The sequence below is a fragment of the Erinaceus europaeus genome, chromosome 7 (genome assembly GCF_950295315.1).
Source record: "Erinaceus europaeus chromosome 7, mEriEur2.1, whole genome shotgun sequence".
Taxonomy (NCBI): domain Eukaryota; kingdom Metazoa; phylum Chordata; class Mammalia; order Eulipotyphla; family Erinaceidae; genus Erinaceus; species Erinaceus europaeus.
In genome coordinates this window covers 62,510,583-62,535,726 of record NC_080168.1, presented here as the reverse complement: position 1 = coordinate 62,535,726, position 25,144 = coordinate 62,510,583, and the positions used below count along the sequence as shown (strand labels likewise).

The window sequence follows — 25,144 nt, the reverse complement described above, 5'->3', positions numbered from 1 at the left end:
GGGGTGTGGCTTCCGCGTCTCTGCTCCCGCCCTCGCGCAGGCCCCGCCCCCCGAGGTCAGGCCCCGCCCATCCCGCTGCGCCCCGCCCTTCCCGCTGCGCCCCGCCCCTCCCCGCGCGTCCGTCAGGGGTGGAGTCGCGCGCCGAGCGCATCGATAGCCCTGCCCTCTGCGGCCGCGGGCCAGGGTGCAGCTCGCTCGGCGCTCGATTGGCAGGCGGCCGCGGCGGAGGCAGCGGCGGCGGCGGCTCGGCCCGGACTCCGGCCGCGCCATTTCCCGGCGGGCGGTGAGCGCGGCGGCGGCGGCAGCTGAGGCGAAGGCGGCGGCGGCGGCGGCGGCGGCGGCGCGGGGGCCTGAGGCGCTGCAGCTCCCTGGCCCGGGGGCGAGGTAGGCGCTGCTCCCCACCCCGGGGCCCCGGCGCGCTCCCCACCCTGCGAGGCCGGCGCCGGGTGGGGCCGGGGCGGCTGAATGAATTGGGGTCCCGGGGCGGCGGCGAGGCGGCGGGCGGCTTCCCGGTCGGGGCGGCGCCTCCTTCTCTGTCGGGCCGGCTCCCGCCAGCCCACGACGCCGACGCCGACCGGCCTGGGAGCCGGGGCAGCGGGGGCCCGGGGGCGCGGCCAGACCCCGCAGGCCGCGGGGGTGGGTGTGGGGGGCGGGGGGCGGGCGGGCGAGGGAAAGGCGGAATCCCGGCCGCCCGGCCCCTCCCCCACGCCGTGACATTGCCGCGGCCACAAAGGAGGCGCCGGCGGGGGACGTGGGGCCCGAACAGGTGGCCCCCGCCCAAGCCCGCTGAGGAAGCTCGGCCGCCCGCCTCCTCCTCCTCCTCCTTCTGCTCCTCCTCCTCCTCCTCATTATCATCTTCATTGCTGTCATTACTGTTTTTACAAGTCCTTTTCCCCGCCTGCTGGAGGGTGGCCTGCAGCCGCTGGAATTAGGGCTGGGAGTTCAAGTGGGCTCACCTTATCCCCTCTCCTTCCACGCCCTCTCCCCTGATTCCCCCCAGGCCCTGGGCTTTGAGGTGCCCACCCTGAGCACCCTGGGCAGTGGGGTCTCTCCACCCACCCTGAGCGGTGGGGTCTCTCCACCCTGCTTTCCCGCGCGACGTGGGGAGAAGGGCTGGGGCTCCTCGCCCGGTGTAGTGCAGGCCTGAGCCGCGCTGTCAAACAAACTCCAAAGGGGCCAAGCATCCACCACGGTGATGTCACTGCCCAGTGATGGGGTCCAGAGTGCTGACTCCAGCAAGTCTGGCGACTGGCGCTGTTGGCTTGGAGACCCAGCCACCGGCAGGCTAGACTGGAGTGGAGAGAGCTCTCCTTTTGATGACATAGGAAAGACTCCCCTCCCCTCCACTCCCCTCCCCCATTTCTCCTTCTCTTCCCATTCTCCTCCTCCTCCTCCTCCTCCTCCTCCTCCTCTCTTCTCCTTCTCTCCCTTAATGGATTGTTTTGGTGCTGTTTCCAGTTATCTTCTAGATGGGTTTTTAGCTGTGAATGAGGGGACTCCTGACATACATGCTCAGTGGGATTAGTTATTATTTCATTTATTTTTAAGGAGAAAGAGAGACACACCAGAGCCCTGCTCAGCTCTGACTGATGGTAATGCTGGAGACTGAACCTGGGACCTCAAAGCCTCAGGCAGGAGAGTCTGTTGCATGACCATTATGCTATCTCCCCAGCCCTTATTACAAATTTTTAAAGATTTATTTTAAAGATTAACATAAACTACCCCCCCCCAGGAGCACTTCTAGCCTTGGGTCTCTGGGGCTTGGGTCATGAAAGTCTGCTGCACTACCACTACACTGTCTCCCCAGCTGGACTTAATTCTTTCTTTTGAGTCAAAACGTTTCTGCCCCCCCCCCCATTAGTTTTTGTACACACAAATAGAGTGCAGGCCATTTACCTCTTGGGGGCCCCACATGTCAATCCAACTGAACTCTAACCCAGTATCTGCTGGTGGCCTCTCCTAGGCTATCACACCTTTTGGCCATTATGATGGACCCATTTGTGCTCATAAAATTAAGGGTTCCTATAAAAAGTATATCAATATTATAATAGAAGTTAAAACTGATCTTTAAAAATGAAAATAATCAGCCCTTTATTTGTTAACATAAATGGCACTTTTTATTGTTAATTTAATTTTTCTTTACCAGAACCCAGTGAGCTCTGGCTTATAGTGGTGCAGGGGAGGATTGAACCTGGGACTTTGGAGACTCAGTTCTGAGTGTCTCTTTGCCATAACCATTATACTAAGTCCTGAGCTACAAATGCCACTTTTTATAGCAGTTTTTTGTTTCCAAATGAAAACAAGTGCAAAAGTGGTGTGGGCTCACACTTTTTGCAAACCTCTTTAATTATATGGCTACACAGGAGACATCTGGATCCTCCTGCTTCCTTCAACCCACTGTGGTCACAGCCCAGAAAACTTTCCTGAAAAGTGAGAGAAAGCGAGTGGAAAGAAGGCCTGACATCTTGCTACTACAAAAGCAGTTGTGGCCTCGTGGAGCTCTCCCCACCAGCCCCCTCTCCCCCCCAGTTTTCCTGGGTCACATTTTGAGGACTGCTGTTCCAGGCTGTCCAGATAGGTTTGTGGTTGAGATGAGCAGGGCCTGGAGATACAGCTTGGTGTGGTTCTCCTCTAACCCATGCACTTTGTGTATGTTTGAAATAAAGATAAAAGGTGGGAACACCTTGGCTCAGGTGTGACTCCTGAAGGGGTTCAGGTAGGCAGCTAGTAAAGCTGGGGGTGTGGGGGCTAGGAGCAGTGGCACAGCCATTCTCTGTCTATAGTGTCTTTGTCTCAGCTTAGAATTGGACAGGGTGGTGGCAAGTTAGAGTTGGGCTGGAGCCTGTTTTTACAGTTCTTGGCCTTCAGTAAACGGCACTGCCTATACATAGTGCTTTTTTGCATGGCATCTGCACATTAATTAAAAATTGCTTGCCCTGCGCTAAATCATTGTGCATTTACTGCTATCTTTTACTGCTATCTTTTCTATAGTTTACTCCTTACTGACATGTATTGTTACTAGTGAGAGGAAGGAGAGAAAGACTCATTTTATTTTTAAAAGTTTGAAACAACTGACTGAAAAGCCCATTTCTGTCTTGAGTTCTTGTCCTTGCCAGTAGTCATTATTTACTGCAGCTGTGGGGGAAGCAAAGGCTGACACGTCACAGAGCTATCAGGCATCACTCACACCTTTTTAAAATCCTCTCCTTACAAATAGCAGGTACCTTCCAGTCCCAAGTAACAGTGTTTTCATTGTTCGAAGAAGTGCTGGTCTTTAGCACTGCTGTGGGAGTGGATACTGTGATTAAGCAGCAGATCATATGGAGTGAACAGTTCCAAATCCCCAAACTTCCCTTGGGTTTTACAACTGTGTCCCCACCACCACCAGCAGACACTTTACAGTTTAAAATCTTCAAACAGTGAACATGTCCATCTGGGTCTTCAGCTCTCCTCCCACACAGTCCAGCTTCATCTGATTGTCTCCTACACTCCTCATTTCCATCTGACTCTTCTAACTGTCCTGGGGGAAGGACTCTGCTTCTAGAAAGTCTGTGACTGATGCTGGCCCCAATGGACACTCCACTGTCCCTCGCCTGCAGCATCCACAGGGCACAGGCACCTGCCAGGGAGGTCAGGGCTTGCTCCTTGGAGAGCCCTTAGCTTACACTCGGGCCTGGCTGTGGAGATGGAGCATTCTGTGATGTCAGCAGGAATTATTCTCAGCCTTGACGTGTGTGAGGCATTTCTGCAATGATTTTCTGTGCATCACTAGGTGGGTGGAGTATGTTGCCTTCTTGCAGCTCTGTGTTCTAACATGGTTCCATTTTCATTATTTCTGTCCTAAGGCCTGCTGAAAATGACTGAATATAAACTTGTGGTAGTTGGAGCTGGTGGCGTAGGCAAGAGTGCCTTGACGATACAGCTGATTCAGAACCACTTTGTGGATGAGTATGACCCCACGATAGAGGTAAACCTTCCATCTTAAGCTTCTCTATCTATGCACATCCCTCTTTGGGGGTTAAAAGGCCATCTCTCTGACCACTTCTTAATGTGGCATTTATTCTGAAAATAATTTTCACTGTTATCTGCAAAGTTCTCGGGCGTCAGGACTTTGACCCTGAAGTCCCACCTAACTGTGGGGCTGAAGAGTCTCTGTCTCTGAGAAACGCCAGATCCAAGGCCTGTGTTCTACCTGGTCTGTGAGTGCTTGGGTTAGAAGAGTAGCTCAGGGCTTTTCTGAGCAGGTCAGTGTTAACTTGCACCTTGTTGCTACCTAACAATCACTTTTGTTGTTGTTGGAAATGTGGCTGTCTTTGAGTTCTCTTGCGTATGACTTCACCTATGGAAGTCCAAGTTGAATTGTACTGCACATCCATATGGTGCGATTACAAAAAGACCAGCTTAGTTGGTTGTATTTTCCTATTTCCATGTTAAGCAATGGAGAGCCCCCAACCTACCTGGGGCATTAAGAACTCTTTTTTTTTTTTCTGTGTGGGTCAGGTGATACACAAGGTGCCACTACCAGTCTTTGCCTTTGCTCTGCAGCCCTTAATTTACTCAAGGGCATGTTGGGATTCTTTTTTTTTTTTTTGGGGGGGGGGGGAGGTGGTGATGGGGTGAGGTGAGGGGATGAATGTATGTCCCATCTTTTTCTTTCTTTCTTTCATGAAGCCATACCAGAGTAAAAGCCAACAGCACAGTGCTGAGATTGGGTCTGGTAGTGCACAGGAGTTGTGGGCAGGAGGTCTCAGGTTCCATCCCTGGGACCACCAGTAGCTAAAACAGAGCAGCAGTGCCCTGGTCAAAAACAAAATAGCTCAAGTAAAGTCTTGGTGGAGATGCCGAGTGGTCGGGTAGTCCTTTCTTGTATCTTCTGACAGCGCTGTCCTCAGATGACCTCAAGCAGATAAGGGTTTCTCTGACCCAGAGACCCCACAGGAGGGAAGGGCACACAGCTGCCCTCTTTAGCTCATTTCAGAACATAGTTAATTGTAAGCTAGTTTTCTGTAGAATCTAAATCTTTTTTGTTATTTTTCATATTAGTGACTTAACATTGTTTTTACAAAATTGTCAGATTTCAGGAATATTTTAATGCCCACACCTGCTCCATGTAAGTCACCACAATCTCCACGCAGTCTTAATCTTCTTGGGAAGTTTAGCATCTGTAGAGATGGGAATTGTCTGTCATGTCATCCTGGACACTGACCTATGTTGTTAGGGTTTTAGTCTGTTCTTTACCCCAGGTTAAGCAACCCTAATCCCTTAGCTTTTATTCTCTATGTGACATGCTGTTTTTTTTTCTTTTTCTTTTTGTAATCAGTTGTAAGTATCATCTGGAGTTTTTTCCCCGAGTCTCAGGAAACGCTTTGATTGTATTAAGATAGATTCTGAAGGTGCTGGTGATCTTGGGAAGTGATCTTGGGAGGCTGGTATAATAGAAGTCGATGCTGTATGATCTATATTTTACCTTTTTTTTTAACCAGAGCACTGTTCAGCTCTGGCTTAGGTGGTGTGTGTGTTGAGGGGGAGGGGTAGGGTTTGAATCTGGGACTTTGGAGCCTCGGGCATGAGTCTGTTTGCATAACCATTATGCTATCTACTTTCCGCCCTATATTTTACCTCTTGACAGGTCAACTCAAGGTGCATGATACTCTCTTCCCCTTTGAGGAGAATTAAGTCACCCATTGATAAGCCATTTCTCATTCACATATTTCAAAAGCCAGGGTTTTCTTTGTATACCATAACTCAGATGTAGAAGGAAGTCCTAATAGAATTCAGTTTTTTTTTTTTTGCCTCTAGGGTTATTGCTAGGGCTCGGTACCTGCACTAGGAATCCACTGCTCCTGGAGGCTATTTTTTTCCCTTTTGTTGCTCTTGTTATGTTGTTGTTATTGTTGTTCTCACTGCTGTCATTGTTGTTGGATAGGACAGAAATCGAGAGAGGAGGGGAAGACAGGATGACAGACACCTGCAGACCTGCTTCACCTCTTGTGAAGCAACCCACCTGCAGGTGGGGAGCTGGGGGCTTGAACCAGGATCCTTATGCTGGTCCTTGTGCTTCGTGCCATGTGCGCTTAACCTGCTGTGCTACCACCCAACCCCCAGAATTCAGTTTAAGCATGGACATTTTCCTGGGACTTTGAAAGATTTTAGTACAAGTCTTGTCTGAGGAATTCTATTCTGCTCCCTTTCCTCTCAGACGTCATTAATGAGCATGTTAATATGGTAATTTAGATTTGGAGGGTATTGGATATGACTTGCTGCTAAAGCACAATGTAAATTTGAACAAAATGAAGCTAGAAGTTTATCTTTTATGGGGTTGTGGGCAGTACAGAAACGTTAGAGAATCTGGCCCATAGCTCAGAGGTTTCTGCCAAACCAGAAGACTTGGCTCAGGTGAGCATTGGTGGCCTGTGGACTTTGGAACTGACCTTCCTCATAGCTTGGCCACCTGGGGAAAGATATCAGAGACTGTCTTTTATCTCCCAGGTACTGTGATTCTTGGAACACACTGAATTCTTAGTGTAGTTCAGCTGCCAGAGAGGCAAGAGACTTGAGTAGTTTATTTTAGTCAGCAGTTAAGCTGAAATGTAGACATGGTATTTCTGTAAAAAATTACAAGGCGGTGAAGCAGGTCTGCAGGTGTCTTATCTTTCTCTCCCCCTCTCTTCCTCTCCTCTCTCAATTTCTCTTCTGTCCTATCCAAAAAAAAAGTTACAAAGGAGGAGGGGGGGCAATACCTGCTGTTAGTGGAGTAATGGAATAATGTAGGTCAGAGAGAGAGCACAGGCATAGGGAACTCACATCAGCTTTCCAGCCTTAAAGGAAATCAGATGGAAAGAAATTAGGGGGGAAAAAGTCAATCAAGTCATTCTGCATTTTCTAGCAGTTTAGAATTTGCAGAGACTTATACTGAGATTAAATATGGTTGGTAATCACCGCTTCATACATTTTATCAGTAAATACATTCTCGGAAAGGTAATTCGCTTGAAATAAATAGTGGCATTGTAATTACTGTTTTTTGTTTGCAGCCATTAGAATATTCACTGAACCCTTGCACTTTTTGAAAGTGAGAAGTTAGCTTTCAAGTTAGCTAAGCAAATACTTAAATTGGAGACCAACTCAGATTTATCAGGATGTGGTGGTTGCACACACAGTACCAGCTAGTGGTGGAGATGTGATAAAGAGGTAGGACGGCTTACTGCAAAGATGGAACTTTTTTGTAATTGAAACTGTGCACCTCAAATACAAATTTTGAAGGATTTTACCCTTATTTTTTATAAAGTCCACCAAAGAGCTCCAGAGGTGGGAGATACGGATTGACCTGCCAACACCCATGTCCAGCAGAGAAGCAATTACAGAAGCCAGGACTCCCACCTTCAGCACCCCAAAAAGAAATTTGGTCCTTACCCCCAGAGGGATAAATGATAGGGGAAGATGAGCAGAGAGCATTGGCTGAGAATCCAAAGCTTTTTCCACTACACCACCTTCCAGTTGATGAGCAGAGAGCTCTGAACCCCCATTCCACCAGGGCCTAAAGTGTTTGTCACCAGGAATCTTGTTTTTACACCATCACTGAAAGGGAAGCAAATCTGGAAAACAACAGAGGAAGCCAGGAACTGTTTCTCTAGGAAGTGAAGGCAGGAACGTAGCAAAAAAAAAAAATGTAGCTATAGAGAGTTATAAAGTCAGCCTGTATCTGTGACCTTGGGAGAACTACTGTAGTTTTCAGTGAAGGAGGGTGGCGACACAGAACTCTGGTGGTGGGAATGCTGTGGGATTATACTCCAATTTTATAATTTTGTAGATCAATATTAAATCACCAATAAAAATTAAATTGAATAAATAACTTGCTAGTGGGACAAGATTATATTTAAAGCATAGTAAGAGGCTAGCAAATAATATATGTTTTATAGTTTAGGGGGAACTTGTTATCAAAATATTCCTGAGACTAATGTTTTTCAAGGCAAAGCTAGGTGGAAGAAGAAAAATTTTGTCTCAAAAACAGATTTAACTGTGGGCAAACATCAGAACAATAGGTGATCACTTAGTAAATGTATACTGTGTATCTATGTTAAACTCCATAGAGAAAGGACAGTTTTTCCCCAGATTTTACTCTGTTGACCCCTGCATGCTTCTGTTCATGTGACACTCAGAGGGCTTTCCAAGTATTACATCCTTTGATGGAGCAGCTTCTCATTCAGTAGGGAAGAATGGCATTGCAATTGGGTTCATTTGTTCCATCTTTAGTGCTCTGAATTGAATCTATTTGCTGAGATTTTTGTTTCTTGCTTTTTGTGTGTGTGTGTTAATTATGGAACTGATTTTCCTTGGGGAATAATTAGGTTTTTTAGATCATAGAGAGGGACACTATGATTAAACCAACATTGAAGACCAGTGTGCAGAAGAAAGCCTCATGTGATATGATAAGCTGAACTTTCGTGCTCATATATATACCAGTAGTAATAAATGTTGTGTTGGTGGCAGGCTTCCAGGGCACAGGGACAGGGATGTATGTGTGGCTGAGGCAGGAGGCTGCTGACGGCTTCTGTAGGGCTCCTTACAGACAGATTGCCTCCATAGTAAAGCTGGTTTATATATCATGTATATTTTAATAGAGACAGGCAGCAAGGCAGAGAGAACTTAAAGAGACCATGGCACTAACCCATCCTTCAGTGTGGTGTAGGGGCTGGGCTTGGACCTGGGCTGTGCACATGGCAAAGCAGCACACTATCCAAGTGAGCTATTTCCCCAGCCTTTACCCCTTAAGTTTTTCCTAAGATTCTCACTTGTTAACATAATACCAATTTTATCTTTTTCTTTTTTTTTTAAATGTTTTATTTATTTATTCCCTTTTGTTGCCCTTGTTGTTTTATTGTTGTAGTTATTATTGTTGTTGTCGTTTTTGGATAGGACAGAGAGAAATGGAGAGAGGAGGGGAAGACAGAGAGGAGGAGAGAAAGATAGACACCTGCAGACCTGCTTCACCACCTGTGAAGCGACTCCCCTGCAAGTGGGGAGCCGGGGTTCGAACCGGGATCCTTATGCCGATCCTTGTGCTTTGCGCCACCTGCGCTTAACCCGCTGCGCTATAGCCCGACTCTCAATTTTATCTTTTTCTGAGCTGATAATGTCACACTAGCTCACTCTGCCATCTTTTGGAAGCATTCTGTTTTTAAAATCAGCCAGGGGTGTGACATTGTACTGCTGAAGCTACTTATTTAGTATTGCAAACCAGCGATGGAGCAATAAAGTTTTTAAACAGGACATAAGTTAAGGCTGGGGACACACAGCACTTGGGTAGATGCAGTTCTTCAGTGATGTGGCCAGCTTTTCCCCCTTTCATGTGAGCGCCCTCTACTGGTCAGCTGACTTGCTTTAATGACAGTGAAACCCAAAGTTTGGGTGTTTTTCCTGTTATATTGATGTCTTGGGCATAGTCAGTTCATACATGCAGACATTTTATCTGATTGTCTTATTTTTTCTCTATATATGTATGTATATTTAGGGGGGGTGTCAAAAGTTTGTTTTATTTACTGCTCTGTATTATCTGCTATGTGGACTAGTGAGGCCTAGCTACTCAAATATGTGGGTGAGTACATTTACTTAAGAAAGGAGAAAGAATGAAGGGGCTGTTAGGCCCAACTAAGGCTACCCCCTCTTGAAAGGGTAAATGGCAGCCCTGTAGCTCCCCAACTTCAAACCCCTTAGAAGGGCGAAAGGCCAGACCCAAGCTTAGGGGTGTGTGCAAGGGCTGTCAGGAAGGCCCAGCAGAGGAGTGGCTCTCTGTCAGAGCACATTCTGCAGGTTTGAATCTTAGTTTTTCTTTCTTTTCTCTTTTAATAAAAATTTTATTCTAATAGATAGACTGTTAGTAAAGTATGTTATAACCCTTTTCCCCCATTTTTTTTTTTTTTTGTGTGTGTGTGATTAATACTGCGTTACTGAATCGTAAGATTACAGGGTCTAGTTCCACCCTGCACCTACCACCCATGTTCTGTGTCCCCACCTTCCCACCCCGAAGACAACCGCTATAGTGGTTATAACCCCACAGTCTCTTAATTCCTTTCAGAGATTTACATATCCATGAGAGAGAAGATGGAGGGAAGGGCTGACTAGAGCACATTTCGGGGTTGCTTATGATTGAGTGCCTCTGGCGCTCAGGTGTGAAAGTCTGGTGCTCTGCGTGTATACATCTCCCCAACCCATGTTTTGTAGATTTTTATGACTGTAGAGTAGTTGTGAGCACCCGCTTTTCAGAGTCAGTGAACACAAAAGTTCAGGTACTATTAAGGTCAATCCAGAGTAAGTCTTTCTGGAATGGTAACAAATAAGACTGAGTGTGAAAACCAGTAGACATGTCTTTTTCTCACTTGGGTTGATAATAACATAAGCTTTAAAAGGGTATACATGAAAGCTGGCAATGAAAATAAGGGAAAGAAAAAGTATACCTGTCATTTCAGTAGTGCAGCCAATTCCTTAATTCCATCAGCATTAGCTGGTGCCCACTCTAGGCCAGGCAGCCTACCTTCCACAGGGCCCTGGGCATTGATGAGCAGAAGGGGCCAGGTCCCTGCCTTCCTGTTGCCTCCTGGCCTCCAAGTACTTTGAAGAGAGCATGTCCTGACAGTGATCCTGATTATGCATGTCTTAAGCGGCTTTGTGCCCAGAAGCACTCTGCATTCCTTGTATCTGTCTCTACTCTGTTGTCTTATGATACCTCTGTTTACTGGAGTTATATTACTGTAGTCTCAATGGGGAAAAAATGAGCAGATATGCATAGTATAAAGCAGATTGCTAAGAGGTAAAAGGACTTAACTGCGTAGCTCATTTTTATTTTCCCCTAGATCATTTTTGTCAGCTTTCTGCATTGACAGTTTAAACCTATGGAAGAGTAGCAAAAATACACACACACACACACACACACACACACACACACCACACACACACACACACACAGTATTTGCAGTCTTTAAACTAGACTTAGTAGGGCAGGGGTAGATATCATAATGGTATGCAAAAAGATTCTCATACTGGAGGCTCCAAAATCCCAGGTTCAGTTTTCTATGCCACCATAAGCCAGAGCTGAGGAGTGCTCTGATAAAACAAGCAAAAACCTAGTTAGCATAATGTCTTAATTTGCTTTCTCTGTATCTGTATATATGTTTGAATTTATTCATGTGCATGCACACACATAATAGAATATGTTGCTTTTGTTTGCTGCCATGATAGAGAACAAGTTGCCTTTGTCCCCCCTCTACCTTGAACCCATGCCATCTAACAGATGGGCTCTGTTACCCAGTGGCCACTTACAGGCCACTCAGTTTGCCCTCTGCTCCCGTGAAGTCTCATGGGGGCACATCGAGGCTGTCGTACTTACCTGACAACCTAGCTCTGTTTTCATGCCATCAGGTTCACTGTTTGCAACAGAGACCAGTTGCTGCCTGGCCCTATTTAGAAAAAGGTTTCCAACATAATACCAGCAGAAATACTTTCTACTGTGATGACAGTGCATGAAGACATCTCTTCATTGATTGTCTTTTATGTCTTCACTTAGCCCATCTACCAATTTCATCTGTTTTGATTTTCCTTTTTCCTGACTCTGAACCAAAACGTAATTGTCATGCCTTGGAGTCGCTTGTTATCTAGAACAGTTCACCAGTCTTAGTCACTTGGGACCACAGCCTTCTTTGAGTCTGGGCCAGTGTGGTACGTGTCTTCTCACTCAGTCCTGTCCAAATCTTTCCTCATGCTCAGCTTCACCTTCAGCAGGATGTTGGGCCCTCGGTGCATCACCCTGTGAGGCTCACGAGGCTGCTTTGTTCCATGGTTAAGAGTGTTGACGTTGATTACTTGGCTAGGGTGAAGTGTCCACATTTCCCCATGTTGTGAAAGTGTCTTCACTTCCTCTACACTTATAGTCTGTAGGGAGCGACTTGGGAGCTATAGCTGTCTTGGTCCTCAACATATTTGCATGCAGGGGGATGCGGTCTCCGTGACAAGCTGTGCTAGAATGCAAAATGGTTATCTTCTAAGTTTGTTATTTACTTCTGCAGTGATCATCAGATTTCTGTGATTAATACATGCTTTCTCACCTTTGTTGTTTGTGTGGATTGCTTTATGTTAATGGCCTTGGATTCTTTTCCTGTTTACCATGTTTGGGTTGGTGACTAGTTAAGATTTTTATGCTCAGTCTTGCTTCTGATTTGGCCAGTGACTGCCCTGTTAGGCAGTGTCTGCATCCTTTTGACCTGCCCCATCAGCTTACTTCTGGAACAAATTACAGCAAGTTTACCTGGTCCTGTCCCCAACCTGTATTTAGCCACTTGCCCAGAGATCTCTGATTTTCAGTGGAGAATGATCTTTAGAAATTGCCATCGAGTGTGGCCTGGGAAGTGGTACAGTGGATAAAGCACTGGAGTCTCAAGCATGAGGTCCTAAGTTCAATCCCCGGCAGCACATGAACCAGAATGATGTTTGGTTTTCTCTCTCTCTCTCTCTCTCTCTTCTCTCCTCCTAATTTCTCATTAATAAATAAATATAATCTTAAAAAAAAAAGAAATTGCCACCTAGACATTAGATGTGTCTGTTGCTTCTGGAGTGTCACTGCAAATTTCATTCTTCATACTCCTAAGTATCTTTTTTGTCCTGTGTAAGTTCTAATGTCAGTTTTATCTAATTGAGTAAATAAATATAACACCATGTTATCTTGGTTGTGGGATTGAGATTAAATTTCATTCTCCACTGAGAAAAGAGATCATTTTCAAAGTTTTCTTAAAAGATTTAGGGAAGCATAGAGCAGCGAAAGATGGAATTAGCTACATAGAAATTAGGGCAGTGTTGACAGACATGGTGAATGAAAACCTGGGGAAAGCAGTTGCATCTTTGGTGAAGAAGCTCCATTAAGAATCAGACAGACTCATACCCATACAGGAAAAGAAGGGGACCAGGTGGTGGTACACCTGGTTGAGCGCACATGTTATAGTGCGCAAAGACCTGGGTTTGAGCCCCTGGTCTCCATCTGTAAGGGGAAGGCTTTGCAAGTGGTGAAGCAAGGCTGCAGGTGTCTCTCTGTCTCTCTCCCTTTCTATCACCCCCTTCCCTCTCAATTTCTGGCTGTCTCTATCCAATAAATAAAGATTTAAAAAAAATATAAAAAATAGAAGGGTTGAGGATATAGATAGCCAGCCTGTCCACCAAGAAGGAAACAAAACAGGCTATGCACACATGTGTAAAGGAATCTTCAGTGGGCAGAGCTTGGTTCACCCAGCAGAGCCCTCGTCTTGCTAGGTAAGGTATCCTGGGTTCAGGTGCCTGACCCCACCTGGTAGCACCTGCACAGGGGGAGCACCATGAGCGGTGAACAGGGCTGTGGTGTCTTTTCTCTCCTTCCCTCTGCCTCACTCCCCCTTCCCCATATCTCTCATCCTCTATTAAGCAATACAGGAGACAGTGAAATTGTGCAGGCAAGGAACTCCAGTGATAACACTGGTGGCAAAAAAGAAAATACTACACACACACACACACACACACACACACACACTTGATTAATACAGAAGTACAAGTTCAGACAATACGTGCTATTTTCACTCTCCTGTTGAGTAAGATTAGCAGGGTGAACATGCTGAGAAGGGCATGGAGAGGTGAACTCTACCCTGGAGGGCACACTCACACACCTCCTGGAGGTGAACTGGCAAACACGTACCAAACAGACTGGAGGCCCTTTGATCTAGTAATCCCACTTCTAGGAATTTACCCTGTGGATTTATCGAATAAAGGTTTTAAGCTGTATAATCAGGAATGGCTGTTGTAGTATTGTGTGTGGTTTGCTTTATAAAAGGAACTAACCCCAGTGTCTCATGGTGGGAAAGAGGTAAAGTAAGATACGGTTTATCTGTAGGCATTTTTATTTAGAAATCACAAAGGATTGGGCAGATTGCTGTGTGCTGATGCTGAAAATGACTAATTGAGAGGACCAGGGTCTTTGCCATGCAGAAGATCACTGCAGCATAGTCCCTGCAGCTGGGGGCCTGCCCCCTACCTGTTTGGCCTGTCTGGAACATGTGTAGTATAAGATATCAAAGGATATGGTTCATTAACTTGTCCTAGGACTTTCCATTTCTTGGGGTGGGGGTGGGGGTTGCACGGTCTTGAGGCATTGACTCCTGACTTGTACTGTATGCTGTTGGCTCACTCTTCTGACTGAAGAAACAGTAGAAAGGATGACAGAGTGTTTGTCTATGCTCACACAAGGACGTAGAGGTCTGAGGTGGCCCTGAGTGAGGGCTCCTAACTCTATCCCACCATCGGTCCTGAGCTGCAGATCCGAGGACCCAGCCATAAGTTACAGCCACCAGAACAGCCCAGGAGCACAGGGATTCAACATACACAAGTTGAATTCACCCTGCCCTCTGCCTTTCCCTTCTGTCTTGAACCCCAGCTAGTAAGCATTCCCATTCAAACAAGCAGTGCTATATTTTACATCATATGAAACTTGTCTTTGTGATGTGTGCACCTCTGTGGATTTTAGTATTTCTCAATAGTCATGCAGCCACCACTATCTAACTGACATTTCCTCTACCCTATGAGGAGACTCCTTGTCCATTAGCTACCACCCCCAGGCTGCCACCTTGACAGCCCCCTGCTCTATGTCCTGTCTCTGGTTCCATTCTGATACTTCATGTGATTGAAATCACACAGTGCATGCATGGCCTTTTGTGTTTGGTTTCTTTCACCTGGGGTAATGTTGTCTAGGTTCCTCTAAGTTGCTTAGTGCTTTATTTCTACGTTTTTTTAAAGTTATTTTGTTTTTTTCCCAAATCTTTTTGTTTTGGATAGAGACAGAAATTGAGAGGGAGGGGAGGGAGAAATAGAGACAGATAGCAACAACACTGCTTCACTGCTCATGAAGCTTCCCCTGCAGGTGGACTGAGGGCTTGAACCCGAGTCCTTGTGTACTGTAATGTATGTGCCCAACCAGGTGCGCCAACACCCAGCCCCACTTCATTCCATTTTATAGTGGAATCATCTCTCCTGCAGGGAGATTTTTGTCAGTTCATGTTTGTCTACTGAGGAATATCCAAGTTACTTTCTCCCCTCCCCTCCCCTCCCCTCCCCTCCCCTCCCCTCCCCTCCCCTCCCCTCCCCTCCCCTCCCCTCCCCTCCCTTCCCCTCTCCTCTCCCACTTTGTCTTTCTCCCTTCCTCTTTCCTTCTGTCTCTTAAACATTGCTATTGTACATATATAAGCTCTTGGGTAGAGATTACCTAAAAGTGGAATTGCTGGTCGTATTAAGAGAGGTGTGTGTGTGTTTACGTGTGTAAGAGAGACAGACAGACAGAAAGTATGCAGGGCCTCCTGTATACTTTCATTGCACTGAGCCAGCTTTTTCATTCACATACATACGGCGGGGTGTTTGTGTGTGTGTGTCTGTGTATGTGCTTGTGTGGTGGGGGCTGTTGAGAGACACTATAACACTGGAGCTTCACCCAGTAGCACCCACTGTAGCACTCCCTATGTGATGCCAGGCCAGCACCCTACCCAGTGGGCTATCTCTGTCCACTGTAGCACCTTTCACTTCAACGTCCTGAGGAGCTGTCACAAAAGTGGCCCCACCGCTTTGCATTCTCACCAGCGTAGTGCCAAGGTAGTTCTGTCAGTTTTACCCATTAAATGTTTTCTAAAGCAAGTTTATCCTCAGCTGCACTGCTGTGGCCGCTTTGGCTCGGGCCCTGCCATTTCTTGTGATTACTCCCCAGCTCTCCTTCCCCTTCCAGCCTGCAGCCTGACTCCTCTGAGACTTGTCATTAGCTTGCTAATAGTGAGCCTGGTCACTCTGATCTTCCTTCCCTACTGAAAACCCCATCAAGTGATTTCACCTCAGACTACAGTCTAATCTCACTTCAGAACATCTTCCCGGGATGTACGGCACCTACCGTCAGCTGTCCTCCATCTGTTGTCCACTCTTGCTTGTGCTAAGCTGCCACACTCTTGCGCTGAAACTCCCTTGAAGTTTGAGGCTGTGCTCAGTTTGCCGTCTTGTGTGTTTGTGCATTCTCTCCACTGTTTCCTGCCTGATGGAATCCTCCCCTCCCATTTTCATTCTGACAAGCAAAGTTGAGCTCTCTTTCCCAGGGGCCACCATTGGACTTCATCCTGTGCATAATGGCATCTACTTGACTGTATTTTAATTGTTTACTGATGTTCATGCCTCTTCCTCCAGACTTAGCTCCTTGAAGTCAAGCACTTTTTTTATTTAAATTTTTTTACTACCTTTATTTATTTATTGGATAGAGACAGCTAGAAGTTGAGAAGGAGAGAGGGAAAGAGACAGAGAGACATCTGCAGCCCTACTTTGCCACTTGCAAAGCTTTCCCCCTGCAAGTGGGGACTGGGGGCTCGAACCTGGGTCCTTGAGCATTGTAATGTGCACTCAACCAAGTGTACCACCACCCAGTGGGGCCCCAGTCAAGCACTTCTTAATGCCTGGCAGAGTGTGGCAGATTTTTAGCAGGTATTAGGTGGCATGGGAGAATGGAGCTGTAGATGGAGATGACATAGTAAGCCTGTATTTATTTTTCCCAGAGGCTTTGTGTCTCCACTGGTGGGATTCTGACCTACTTTGTACATGCCCCGCCTGTCTTTGAGAGAGAACTCGTTTTCTGCAGCCACCGTGTGTAGCTCATAATCAGGAGAGTGGGTGGAAGACAGCATTTAGGACGAATTCCTCTTTGAAGAAGTCACCTCTAGAAGAGCACAGATAGCTTGGACATGAACAGTAGAAGTGAGTTTCCTCTTTTTCTTGCATATGTGTGTTAGCTGCACATGAAAACTACTTACAGTACCTAACACAGTCAGAAGAACTCATGGATGTTTCAGAGGTGAACCTCAGTAATTCTTTGTCTGACATTCCCAGCAACCTGCTCATATTGACAAGAGCCAGGGGATGATGCGGATAGTGTGCCTATCAAAGTACCTGACTTAGAAGTAAGGGGGGGGGGGAGTCAGGCTGTAGCGCTGCGGGTTAAGCGCAGGTGGCGCAAAGCACAAGGATCGCATAAGGATCCCGGTTTGAACTCGGGCTCCCCACCTGCAAGGGAGTCGCTTCACAGGCAGTGAAGCAGGTCTGCAGGTGTCTGTCTTTCTCTCCCGTTTGTCTTCCCCATCTCTCTCCATTTCTCTCTGTCCTATCCAACAACGACAACAATAATAACTACAACAATAAAACAACAAGGGCAACAAAAGGGAATAAATAAAAAAAAAGAAGTAAGGGCGGGGTAAACACTGGCTGTCGCAGTTACTATTAATAGTTCCATGGTTAGTGAGGTACTCATTGCTTGAGTTTCTGTTTGTTTAATGTCTTATGTCAAGACAATTGTGTGAGTTGGAAAACTTAAGTTGATATACTTGAGGAGTAGACTGAGTAATTTGGTTGCTATTCATTGTAATTGAAGAACACAGAATGATGTGTCGGTTGAGCAGTTCACTCTGACTCCAGATTCTGCATGGGGATAGTTCAGTGGTAAGGCCTCATGGTTTGCAAGTCCCAGAAGCCACAGAGAACAAGACAAGCTCCACTAATGGAGCTACAGATACGTTTCTTCATAAAGCAACACCTAAAAGTATATCAAGAGGAAGGAAAATGGTCTTGAAAATGGTCACTGTAAAAATATAAAGTAAGATTAAAAACTCCAAATGGCCAAAGGGCACAGGCCATAAGAGTAAATATAAAAAGTGAAAGTTGATAGCCCTCAGAGAAGTGAATATTAAAGCGGTAAGAGTTCCTAGTCTAACAAACTGACAGCAATAAGACCCATGTTACTGGTGATGAGAACAGACTGTTCTTAGTATTTTTAGTAAGTATTTATTAATATTTATTAATGTATTTATTTTTACCAGAGCACTGCTCAGCTCTGGCTAATGATGGTGCAGGAAGTTGAACCTGGGACCTCAGAACCTCAGGCAGGAAAGTCTGTTTGCAGAACCATTATGCTGTCTCCTGCACATTTCTATTTACAAAGACACCACTCCTGTGCCAGTGGCTATCATTATTTATATTTTTCATAAATACTGCAACTGCTTTCCACAGCTTTATGCATATGTTGTGGTAACAAAAAAATGTTACATGTTATCTACAGTGAACTTTTCCCAGTGTCATTTATTTAGAAAGGATTTTTTTATTATGTTATTAAATTAAAAATTAATACTTTAGTTGGAGACAGGGAAATGTATGTTTTGTCTTTCTTTGCAAAGACTATGCAGAACCTATGTGTCTGAACTATAAAAGTATGTTCTATTTGAGAGACGGGAAATACTAGTAATGAAAGATGTAAAGACAGGCCTGTGAAATACGGGTTGTTGGGAAAGTAAAGATGCATTTTTGCATAGAAGACCCAGTAGCTCATTTGGAACATGCTCTGCTCTGTCAGGATGAAGCATCCTTCATTGAAGGAGGCTTCAGTATTGGGGTTTCTTCTCTCTGCTTTTCTCTCTGTATTTGAAAAAGTTAGCCTGGAATGGTGAATTCTGGGCTATGGGGGTAATAGATGATGATGTGAAGTACTTTGTAGCTTAAATGAGATGTGTTTTATTAGCTTAGAGCAGAGTTTGGCAAACTTCTCTGTGAAGGCCCACATGGGTCTTTGTCACATATATATATTTTTTAAATCAACCATTTGAAAACATAAAAACTATTTCTGGCTCATGATCCATCCAGAAACAGGTGGGCAGGGTTTAGCCTGTGGACAGTACTTTGCTGAACTCTGGTTTAGATTATAATTTTGGGAAATATTCTTTTTTTTTTGCCTCCAGGGTTATTGCTGGGGTTCAGTGCATGCATCATGAATCCACTGCTCCTGGAGGCATTTCCCCCCCTTTTGTTGCCCTTGTTGTAGCCTTGTTGTGGTTATTATTATTGTTGATGTCCTTAAGTTGTTGGATAGGACAGAGAGAAATAGAGAGAGGAGGGGAAGATGGGGGTGGGGGGTGAGAAAGACACCTGCAGACCTGCTTCACTGCCTGTGAAGCGACTCCCCTGTTGGTGGGGAGCCAGGGGCTTGAACCGGGATCCTTAGACCGGTCCTTGCACTTTGCACCACATGCGCTTAACTCGCTGCGCTACCGCCTGACTCCAAGGAAAGATTCTATACGGGTGTGTGTGTGTGTGTTTTCTCTACATTCTTTTAGTTTCTATGGCTAACCTGAAGTTGGAGCAAAATCTTCAGCTTAGTCTTTTTATTGTGCTTGTGCTTTTTCTACTTACCTATCCATTTTTCCCCAACATACTTCACCACTTAACACTTTGGGGCCCAAGTTTTTGCCAAGCAGCAGCTCTGCCTTTTATTGATATATTGATGGTTCTGTGACTGTGCTCCCCAGGACAACTCCAGTTAAAATTCACTGAAGAAGCACTGAGTTGCTGACCTCTGTCTTGTCAGATTTTCTGTGCTGTAGGTGGTAGACTATTTCAATTAACTGAATGCCATTCAGAACTTTATTGCCACTGTTCTTAGGGTTTGGGAGGAAGATGATAGAGTGAGAGGTCCTAACGAGTAGGGACTGCTGTCCTAGCACCTCATTCTCTTTCATGGGGCAGTCATTATGGGGACATGCTATGAAATACAAGCAGAGAAGACTTCTCTCCCACACTGTAAACTCTGGGAACACCAAGTATTTGAAAATGTCTTAAACGGGTCTTCAGTGGAGGTATCGTATGTGAGTCATCCCCAGACATGTAGGTAGTATGGCTCCAGAAACTTCAGTCTTTTTAATTATTATTATTGTAGTTATTGTTGTAATTGATGTCATTGTTGTTAGATAGGACAGAGGGGGAGAGAAAGATGCACTTGCAGACCTGTTTCACCACCTGTGAAGCAACTCCACTGCAGGTGAGGAGCTGGGGGCTCGAACTGAGATCCTTACACCTGTCCTTGCGCGCACCACGTACTGAGCTACCGCCCAACTCCCTAGTCTTTGGTTTTATTATTGGCAGAAAGGTCTAGGAGGAGAGAGCAGGAAGCCCCAGTGAGTGAGGAAGGCTACAGGAGCACTGCATCTATAGCCATGCAGCTCAGGGGACTGGGGCCTTGGTGCTGTGTGCTCTACACTGGTTCAGTGCCATTCCCTGTTCAGGTGCCATTTGCCGGGCTAGCTTTGCAGATGGGAGACAGACGACCAGGGACTCATGGCTAAGCTGGGAACGCAGTTCAGTCTTTATTGACAAGCGGGGATGCATGCATGTTCAACAGTCTAATCTCTTCTTATTCCTCTTCTTTAGAAAGCCCTGTCTTTTATCTCTCCTGAGGCTGAAGTGTCAGGAAGAGGAAGTACGTAGGATAGGGGCTGGGGAGAAGGAAAATAGCGCACGAACTAGTGGGGATTAAACCAATGAAAACAATAATTATGAAAATAGACTACAACGTCCAGCAATGCAACAGAAGGGGTCTTAGAAGCAGAATTTAGAACTCTTTACCAACAGTTCAGGGACCAGGCTGAAACAAAGACGTCTCAGCCAAATGAAAGAGCTTCTTACTAAGTAAAAACATAAGTATCCATTCCTTCCCCCCCTTATCTGTCTATATTTTTGCCCATTATTTCTATAGTCCTGCCATTTCTTCTTTTTTAAAAATGTATTTATTGAAGGATTAATGGTTTACAGTTGACAGTAAAATACAATAGTTTGTACATGTGTAAAATTTGTTTTTCACTTAACAACTGTCTTCCTTACTAAGTCACACCTATACCTATCAATACTTCCAAAAGTCTTTCTTTTTTTCCTCTTCTCTCTCCTGGTCTCGGTGGAATTAGAGCTCAGAGCCCTTTAATACTCCTCCCTCTCTGGGAGTATGGACCAAAATTCTTTCTGGAGTGCAGAAGGTGGGAGTTCTGGCTTCTGTAATTGCTTCTCTGCTGGACATGGGCATTGGCAGGTGGATCCATACTCCCAGCCTGTTATCTTTCCCTAGTGGGGCAGGGCTCTTAGGAGGGGAGGTTCCAGTTCACATTGTGAGGTCACCTACCCAGGGAGTTCAGGATAGAATCATAGTAGCGTCTGCAATTTGGTACAGACATGAGCTTTAGTGCCATTCCCTGTTTCAATGATAGAATGTTTTTCTAAGCATTTCATAAACGCTGAGCCCCTGAGATCCATGGCCCATATGCAGAAGACAGAAACTGCCTCCTTAGGATTGCATGGAGCACCTCATGGGCCCTGCCTGTTACTCTACCACCCCAGAGCAACCTGCAGTGTAACTGTTAAAAGTCAGAGGGAATCCAGAGTTCACTTCCAATTTCTGCCCATCTTGTGCCCCTTCCCTGACTCTTAGTGTTGTAAGGGCCCTTTGAAGTGACCAGCTTCTTCTCCCTGTCTTTCTGCTCCCTTCTTTTATTAATCAAGGCTCCATGGACCTTTATAGCTCTTTAGAGTTCTTGTAAGGCAAAGGGCTGGCTATTCAATCCTGTTTCCAAGACTCCACAAATGGACTGGGGGTTAAAATCCTTGGTCTACTCTGATGTTACACATGTGTTTTTTGTTTGTTTGTTTTGTTTTGTTTTTTGCCTCCAGGGTTATTGCTGGGGCTTGGTGCCTGCACTACAAATCCACTGCTCCTGGTGGCTATTTTTTCCCTTTTGTTGCCCTTGTTTATCGTTGTTATTGTTTTTGCTGCCATTATTGCTGTTGTCGTTGTTGTTGGATAGGACAGAGAAATGAAGAGGGGAGGGGAAGATGGGGGGGCAGAAAGACACCTGCAGACCTGCTTCACCGCTTGTGAAGCGATTCCCCTGCAGGTGGGAAGCCGGGGGCTCAAACTGGGATCCTTATGCTGGTCCTTGTGCTTTGTGCCACGTGTTCTTAACCCGCTGTGCTACCTACCACCCCCTCATGTGTGCTCTTGTACTTGAACGGGCTTGAACCGGGGTTCTTAACCAGTCCTTGTGCTTTGTGCCACGTGTTCTTAACCCGCTGTGCTACCACCCAGCCCCCTCATGTGTGCTCTTGTACTGCTCTCACTATGACATTATTGTGGTAAGATAAAACTCAGTAGGTATAACAAAACTGTCATTTCTTTTTTTTTTTAATTTTATTTATTTTCCCTTTTGTTGCCTTTGTCTTTTTATTGTTGTTGTAGTTATTGTTATTGATGTCATCATTGTTAGATAGGACAGAGAAAAATGGAGAGAGGAGGGGAAGACGGGGAGAGAAAGACAGACACCTGCAGACCTGCTTCACCGCCTGTGAAGTGACTCTCCTGCAGGTGGGGAGCCGGGGGCTGGAACTGGGATCCTTATGCTGGTCCTTGTGCTTTGAGCCACGTGTGCTTAACCCACTGCTCTACCTACTGCTCAGCTCCCAAAACTGTCATTCTACACATGCAATTCAGTGGCAATATGAGGATACTATAAACTCTGTCATTCCCTGAACTTTTTCATCATCTCAAACTGAAATCTTACAGTGGTTAAACGGTAGCTCCCAGCCGCTGCCCCCCCCATAGCTTCTATCCCACTTTCTGTTTCTTTAACTTTATCTACTGTAGGTATCTCATACAAGGAGGATCATAGACTACTTTTTCTTTTTCTCCTTCATGGTTATTGCTGGGGTCAGTGCCTACACTATGAATGCACTGCTCCTGGAGGCTTATATTTTTCCCCATTTTTGTTGCCCTTGTCCTTATTGCTATTGTTTTTATTACTTTGGTTGTTGTTGGATAGGACAGAGAAATCGAGAGAAAAGGAGAGACAAGGAGAGAAAGATAGACACCTGCAGACCTGCTTCACTGCCCGTGAAGCGAACCCCCCTGCAGGTGGGGAGCTGGGGGCTTGAACCGGGATCCTTAAGCTGTCCTTGCGCTTTGCACCGTGTGCACTTAACCTGCTGCGCTACTGCCCCACCCCCAGACTGTTTTCTCTTTCCTGGCTGACTTCTTTCACTTACGTAAGATTTTCCAGGTATCAGTATTGTAACCTACCTCAGAATTTTGTTCCTTTTGATGGTCAACCATGCATATCTAGTCACCATATTTTGTTCTTCTGCTAAGAAACATGGCTTGCTGCCGAAGTTTGGCTATTGAAAATAATATTGTTGTGAACCCTGGAACAGAACTATCTGTTTGAGTCCCACTTTCAGTTATATTGGTTATAAACCTGGGAGTGGATTTGTTAGAACATAAGGAATTATGGATAAAACTTTAGTTTTCCTTCCTGAACTCTTCCACAGTGGCAACACCATTTTTCCCCCACCTGCAACAGAGTACAAAGGTTCTTGTTGCTTCACATCCTCCTTGACTCTTGTTCTTTCCTTTTCAAAAAATCATGGCCATTCCGTGGGTGTGCAGAGACAGGTGGCCCCCTACTGTGTATTTCCCTGGTGGCGCTGAGCTGAGCTGTTGTTCATGTGCTCCATTGGCCATTTCTGTATCTTCTCTGGAGAAATGGCTGTTCAGTTACTTTTCCCAGTTTTGAATTGGGTTGTCTTTTTGTTCTTGAGTTGTATCTAATGCTTTTTTTTCTTTAAGTTAAAAGGTACACCATAATAATCCAGACTGTTTCTCCCTTCTTAGGATTCCTACAGGAAACAAGTAGTAATTGATGGAGAAACCTGTCTCTTGGACATTCTCGACACAGCAGGTCAAGAGGAGTACAGTGCAATGAGGGACCAGTACATGAGGACTGGGGAGGGCTTTCTTTGTGTATTTGCCATAAATAATACTAAGTCATTTGAAGATATTCACCATTATAGGTGGGTTTATATTGACTGTCATCAGTTGAAACTTTGGAGTCCTTATGTCTTCCATTATTGAGTCTTTGCTAACTGCTATCCATCTAACTTACACTTTTTTAAAATTGTTAAAAAATCTTTTATTATTGGATAGAGACAGAGAAATTGAGAGGAGAGGAGAAGATAGATCTTCAGCCCTGCTTCACCACTCATGAATCGTCCCCCTGCAGGTGGGGACCGGAGGCTTGAATTGCACTTGGTCCTTGTGCACTGTAACATGAGCGCTTAACCAGGTGTACCACCGCCTGGCCTCCTCTGACTTGCATTTTAGAGTAATGTAGGTAATATCCTGTCTGACAGATGAAATAAGCTTTTGAGGAAAAGAACAGTTGAGAAATTTGTTCCAGGTTACAGAAAGAATAGTCGAGCTAAGATTGAACCTGGGCCTGTTTATCTCAAGAGCCTGCCTACCCTCTTCCTGACCCTGCATTAGAGCTCTATCTAGCTCTTGGAGCATATAAACCAGTAGTTAAGATGATATTACCTAAATGCCCTTAAAGATGATCAAGTATATTTATTGCAGAATTTCTTGCAACCAGAAGAAGCCAGTGCCTTAGATACTTACAGAAAAATGCAAGTCAGCAGTGTTAAAAGTTAGACGTGTCAGAATAATTAGCTTCAAGAAAAATCTTAACAAAATCTGCATAACATTGGTTTTCCTTGAAATGATCCCTATTGTCTCAAGTGTAATTTATATTCTGTATGTTTGAGGGTCTAGATTTTTCTTAATTTGCCTGCTATGCAGGTGCTCCCTTACTGGCTGTTTTATAACTGTTTGTTAGTACATGAGGGTTAACATTTTGCTTAAGTAACATTCATTATAGTGTCTTTTTTTTTTTTGTGGTCTAGCAGTAGAGAAAATCAACTTTGGATTGGTGATAGTGTTTTTCTGGAATATGACAGCTGAGTGTTAAAAACAACTCATCTCCTGGTAGAGGAGCTGGGAATTTGAACCAGTCCTTACGTGTCTACTTATTTTAAGCCGTATCTTTGAAATTCACCTCAAATTGTGCAGGAAGACAATTGTATCTCAGCTTTAGAGTCTGTGCTCATTTTTTCTTTTTCTGCCATCAGAGTTATTGCTGGGGCTTGGTGCCTGCACAACTCTGCCACTGTTTTTTTCCTTTCCTTCCCTTCCCTCCCCTCCCCTCCCTTTCCTTTTCCTTTCCTTTCTTTTAGATAGAGGGTAAGATAAGGCTAGAGAGAGTCAGAGAAGAAAGACAGCTAAATTCCTCATGAAACATCCCCCACTGGGAGTGAGGACAAGTACTTGAATCCCATGCCCTTATGCAGGGTATTATGTGAGCTGCCAACCAGCCTTTAGTTTATTTGTCAGAGTTTTCATTGGAGCATCCATCCTGCATAGTCTTAC

The 25,144-nt window shown here is 45.3% G+C and overlaps 1 protein-coding gene across 2 annotated transcripts in view; it reads left to right on the top strand.

The window, feature by feature from the left end:
• Positions 1-204: 204 nt before the first annotated feature.
• KRAS (KRAS proto-oncogene, GTPase) overlaps positions 205-25,144 on the top strand; it is a 43,936-nt gene continuing 18,996 nt past the window's right edge. The window contains exons 1-3 of one of the 2 annotated variants that reach the window (XM_060194540.1): positions 205-384; positions 3,846-3,967; positions 23,555-23,733. In XM_060194540.1, the coding sequence (XP_060050523.1) occupies positions 3,857-3,967; positions 23,555-23,733 (290 nt within the window). In that variant the 5' untranslated portion in view covers positions 205-384; positions 3,846-3,856. The remainder of the gene's footprint in view (positions 385-3,845; positions 3,968-23,554; positions 23,734-25,144) is intronic. The other variant, XM_060194541.1, reaches the window with a different exon arrangement.